Source organism: Cariama cristata, unplaced genomic scaffold (assembly GCF_000690535.1).
Source record: "Cariama cristata isolate BGI_N322 unplaced genomic scaffold, ASM69053v1 scaffold40239, whole genome shotgun sequence".
NCBI classification, from domain to species: domain Eukaryota; kingdom Metazoa; phylum Chordata; class Aves; order Cariamiformes; family Cariamidae; genus Cariama; species Cariama cristata.
Genome location: NW_009635943.1, coordinates 2,226 through 7,748, shown reverse-complemented (window position 1 = coordinate 7,748; position 5,523 = coordinate 2,226). Strand labels below are relative to the sequence as shown.

The window sequence follows — 5,523 nt, the reverse complement described above, 5'->3', positions numbered from 1 at the left end:
AGGCTGAGGGAGCTGGGTCTGTTCAGCCTGGAGAAGAGAAAGCTGAGAGGGGATCTCTTCAACACTTATAAATACCTTAAGGGCGGGTGTCAAGAAAATGGAGCCAGACTCTTTTCAGTGGTGCCAAGTGACAGGTTAAGGGGCAATGGGCACAAGCTGAAACTCAGGAAGTTTCTTCTTCATATGAGGAAGAACTTCTGTACTTTGAGGGTGGCAGAGCACCAGCACAGGCTGCCCAGAGAGGTTGTGGAGTCTCCTTCTCGGGAGATATTCAAAACCTGCCTGGATGCAATCCTGTGCAACTTGGTGTAGGTGACCCTGCTTTGGCAGGAGGGTTTGACTGGATGATCTCCGGAGGTCCTTTCCAATCCCAATGATTCTGTGATTCTTCACCTCTTTAATTGCTCCCAAGTAATGTGCAGACCCCTTAGCAGGACTTCCCTCCTACAGGAGTTGATGGTTTTGATCTGATGCAGAATACGGCTTACAAATCATGTGGTGTAGTAACTTCTAACTGTACTCTGTAACTCATTATGTTACTTGAGTTCATAGCCTCTAACTGTAATTCCCAGGAGGGAGCAACCGTTCTTGTTAGCAGCCATTCAATTGGCTTAGCTAAAATTTAAATGTATAGCTTCCTTTTCAGGTGGGCAGGTAAAGCAACTCTCGGCTTTGTGTGTAGCATGTGCTTGCCCATGGCACACCCTGAATCAGCAACTGAGCTTACTCCTTACCCCCTTCTGAGTGCAGAAGCTTAGGGTGTGTGTGAGGATGACATGAACGATGGGCTTCTTGCCAGAAACGGTCACAGAAGCAGCTCTGTTCTCAAAGGATCTTTATCAGGTAGATGAAACCAGTTTGGTGACTTGAGTAAAGTCCATGAAAACATCTGTTTCTCCAAAAAGCTGTACTTGTTTGTAGTGTTCTTGCTTGTAGGATCCTGCCAAATGCCTTCCCTCACACCGAGCCAAGAACGAGGCAAGCTGTTCCTGCCGCTGCCATGTACATGCCTGATCCGGGAAGCGGTTTTGTGGACACAGAATGGAGAGAAATTTTGACCCCCTATAATTTACTGAATATCAGATGCTGTGTGATATTGCTTAATCATGTCTGAGTTCTTTCGGTTCCTCACATTAGTGAGGAACAGGAAATCTTCAGATGCTGTATAGTTTCTTCTTGCCTCGCTCAAATGTGATTAGCTTAAGTGACTAAAGAGGACACAGTTACTATCTTGCCTCTGGTATTCTGAATGGATGTGTGTAGAGAAAAGGGGTTTCTCTTGCTCCTCTAAACATAACTCTACTTTTGCTTATTTTGAGTAAAAGTGTATTTCTTTTCAGCTGCCAATTCTGAGATTAGAACTCAAATGTGCTGTTAATTGAGTAGTTATTTCAACGCACCAGTGTTTCCAAGGGGTTTAGTGTGAGTTGTTCTGTTTTCAGGGGTTATTTTCTTACTCATCTGGTCTTGTCAAAAGCATCTTAATTTTCTTTATCTTCCTTTGACACTTAGACAAGTGATTGGGTGGCAAAAAGCACAGGAGAAACGTAAGAAGCACAAGCATAAACTAACTTTATGTAGAAATACCAACATGCCTGCATGTAGTTTACCTAAGAACTCATCCGTATGGAGCCAGTCCCTTAGGGAGCAGGGCACAGGTGGGAATGCAAAGCTTAGCCTGTTCTTGTGGGAAATGTTTCCTCTGAGTACTGGGAATGCCACACACAGAGCAGCTCTGTTGCATGTATATATGTGTGGGTGTGTTGCAGCAGTGTGTGGATGCTTAATCTATGTGATAAGGGCAGGTGCCAGGTACCTGCAGTGGTTGTATAATCATTGTCCTTGATGCTGCTCTAATAGAAGGAGAATAGAAAAGTAAGTCGTAAAGCCAAATCCTTTATGCCTTTGTGTTCCTGGTTTTGAAGGGTGAGAATTCTAGCACCAAAACGGTGTGCAATGGGGCTCTGAATTAATTAGCTGGAGAGATTGTTCATAAATGTAGGACACTTGTTTTGTCTTTGGCCCACTGAGAGAAAATCTTCCCATCTTGGGATCTGCCTTCTGTAACAAACTGAGTTGAGCGAGTGGAAGGATTTCTTGTGTAGGTGTGGGAAACTCAGCATACACCTATTAAGAGTCTGGAAATAGTGTATTCAGTTTATATGTTGTCACAGAACTAGTTTGTCTCTTGGTAATTTATATAGGGACAGCATTCCCATCCTACCACACAGAGTAATCAACGGGGTTTGTGAGATGTTCAGCTGTGACAGTGAGGGGGCCATTGAAGCCAATTCTCCTGCAGGCAGTGGCTATCTGGAGTGGATATGCCATGCTGGGAGAACAGAGGTGGACATGGCTTATCTGGATTCTCAGTTCTGCTGTGATAGCCTCCCCAGTGTTACCAAAAGGCCAGATTACTGGAGATGATGTAGAAAAGCAGGCTGTGAAAATGTACAAAAGCAGCAGCAGCCATGAGGCAAAAAACTCTTCAGGCTTATGCTTTGCACTCCAGGGCACAATGAATTTACAGAAATGTTGTGGGAATATAGAAATCTTTTATAACTTGCTGGGGCAAAGGACAAAGAAATGTGCATCTGGCCTTGATGATGGCAGCAGGAGAAAACAGCTGGGGGACGCAGTGATCTGGCCTTGGGTAAAATCAAGCCCTTGAACAAGTGTTGTCACTTTTCTTGCAGGTGATTGCCATTGTGATGGATTCCTTCACAGATATCGATATCTTCAGTGACCTTCAGGATGCCTATAACAACCGCAAAGTCCCTGTCTATATCCTTCTCGACCAGGACTTTCTACCCCATTTCTTGGAAATGTGCAACAATTTGGGAGTTTATCCTGAGCAGGAAAGTGTAAGTACTAAACATGGATGAGTGGCTGTGGTTTGGTTTTATTTTTTGTGGTACAGTTTATGGTTATGGATCTCCAAGACACCCTTCTGTAAAACATTAGACTGCCTTGAAAGACTAAAGCATTGTATCTGTCTGAGCACCAATATAAAAGGGGGGTTTCTGAAATGTTTCTCAGCTTCTGAGGATCAAGGCTCAATATCGCATGGTTTCAGTACAGTCTCTAATCTAATATGTGAAAACGCTCACAAACTCAGTGAAAATGGTGCAGAAAGGGCACATCTACTACCCTACACTACCCGTATGTAGGAGCTATGGCCATGCTGTGCAACAGCCCAGTGTGCTGCGTGATCCCTGTCCTGAAGAAGCAACAATTTTCAGGCGTTTAATTGTGCAAGAGCTAAGTAGCTTTATTCCTTGGCTCAAGAAACTGCTTGCTAAGGAAGACAAACACAGGAAGCTCAAGGGTGGTATTGCTCTCATAACATCTCATTTCTTCCCTAATAAATAGTTGCTTTCTTTTAAAAGGGTTTGGATGATGTGACCCAGGTGATTTACTTAATTCCTCCGAGTATAAGCTGACATGACTGTGTTATGGCTTGGCTTGGACAGGCATATGTTCACCCCAGTGAGAGTTTCTCTGAAGCGGAAAACACTCCGAGCTTTGTGGGCAGTAATTAATTAGAACTGGCTGTTCTCTCCACAGACCCTCCTAATCTAACAGAAATTTAGCACTGTGTAACTAATAACACGCACATGCAGACAATGTAAGGAAGTTCATTTTGTTCCTGTCTTCCATAGTGTGTGTAGCCGCTTTTAGGTAGAATTGCTAATCAAAACTTTTTGGAAGTTAACTTAAATCTGATGTTACTTTTTCTCTTCTTGTCTGAAACAGCTGATGAGAGTTCGAACTCTCACGGGGAACACATACTACCTGAGGTCAGGTGCCAAAATTGTTGGAAAAGTCCATGAGAAGTTCATGTTAATTGATGGCATTAGAGTGACAACTGGCTCCTACAGGCAAGTATTGGGGTCTGCTACTGCCTGATGAAGCTATAGAAAGGGGGAATTTCTGCAGGAAGGGTCTATGAACTTTGCTCTTTGCCTGGTATTAATGGATGCCAACGGCAAGTGGACTAGCTGAGTCTAAGTGGGACTAACACAAAACTGGAAATGGCTTTGGAAGACTGGTTTGCACAATTTGTTGCTAGCAAAGCCCTTGGCCATGACTAAATTGAGTTCTTCCGGAGGAAGAGAGTGTGAATTGTCTATTGACTTTATACCTTCCTTATGCACAGCACTTCTGAGTCTTGCTATCTGTAACTGTATCAGTTGAAATATGCTGGAGACTTAACTGTGAATCTTGGTTTGTTTTCAATAGTTTCACATGGTCTGACGGGAAGCTGAACAGCAGTAACTTGCTGCTATTGTCAGGTCAAGTGGTTGAACACTTTGACCTCCAGTTCAGGATTCTTTATGCCCAGTCGATGCCCATTGGCACTAAATGGCTGTCCAGCTGCAGGAACAGTGGGATATTTGATCAACTGGCAAACAGAATAGAGTCCCCTAAAGAATATACTGTGGAAGGCAACTTGAGAGCAGAATTTGCCAGATTGTCTAGTACTCCAAAGAAACTGTTGAAAGAACTAGATCTGCCTGAAGACAGTCCTGGAGGCAAACCTTGTAACCTGGGGCGCTCTTGCCTCTGTGAAGAGGAGTGGTTCAGCAATCAAGAGGCCATAGTGGAACGGAAAAGCGCATCGACTCAAACTGGTCCGTGGGAAGAGAAACTGGTAGTGGCAGCGTGTAATGCTGCCACGCAGACAAATGCTGTAACGGCAGAAACTGGCACTCAGACTTCTGTTGCTGCTAGAATGATGGGCACTCAGACTTCAGTTTTGCTGAAGACTGCAGTGACACAGACAAAGGAAGAAGAGTACACAGAAACACCCCTGCTTCACAGAAAGTTGTCAAAAGAAGAATCTTCTCTGTCTGGAAAGGTTGTATTGAGTTCTAGCCTGCGATCACTGTCTTCATCATCATCCCAGTGCTCTCTTGCAAGCTCGACCAGCTCGCTATCTTCTCTCCGGTCCTTTGAATATTCTAGCAGTCACAGAGCAGAATATTTCCAAAAACTGCATAAAGAGAGGCAATTCCACTACTCCACTATCAGGTCAAAGCTTAGCCACATGGTGGATATCCTCTCTCGGAGGGGACGTGTGCCTGAAAACTACATGACCCAATACACTGGAAGATGCAACCTAAAACAGAGGCGTGACATCAGTGCCAGCCTGCGCAGCCTCCGGGACGTTTCACTCTTTTCTCTGAATAAATGATTACTGCACTGAATATGGAACACAAAAGCTCCAGTCTCAAACTGCAGTCACTTTGTACCTGCTGATCCTTCTACTTCCTTCCAGCACTTTTAAATTTTTTTAATAGGTGTGTACATCACTCTAGCGCTTTTATACTATGCAATTTAAGCAATAAAAAGAGGGGTTTATTTATACTGTAACTACTTGCATGTTCCTCTTACATGCACTAGTGGTGAAGGTTCATGTTAATTCTGGATGTTTAACCTGAAAAGTAAATTTATTACTGCTTTATAGGGTCGCTAATGCTCTGGCTTTAATTTCTGTAAATTTGGAAAAATCTGAGTCAG

The 5,523-nt window shown here is 43.7% G+C and overlaps 1 protein-coding gene across 1 annotated transcript; it reads left to right on the top strand.

Annotated features, from left to right (window-relative positions):
• Positions 1–783: 783 nt before the first annotated feature.
• FAM83D (family with sequence similarity 83, member D) lies at positions 784–5,197 on the top strand. The gene is made up of 4 exons (XM_009707719.1): positions 784–843; positions 2,697–2,864; positions 3,757–3,881; positions 4,243–5,197. The coding sequence occupies exons 1-4, from the start codon at positions 784–786 to the stop codon at positions 5,195–5,197; spliced, it is 1,308 nt and encodes a 435-aa protein (XP_009706021.1).
• Positions 5,198–5,523: the final 326 nt, after the last annotated feature.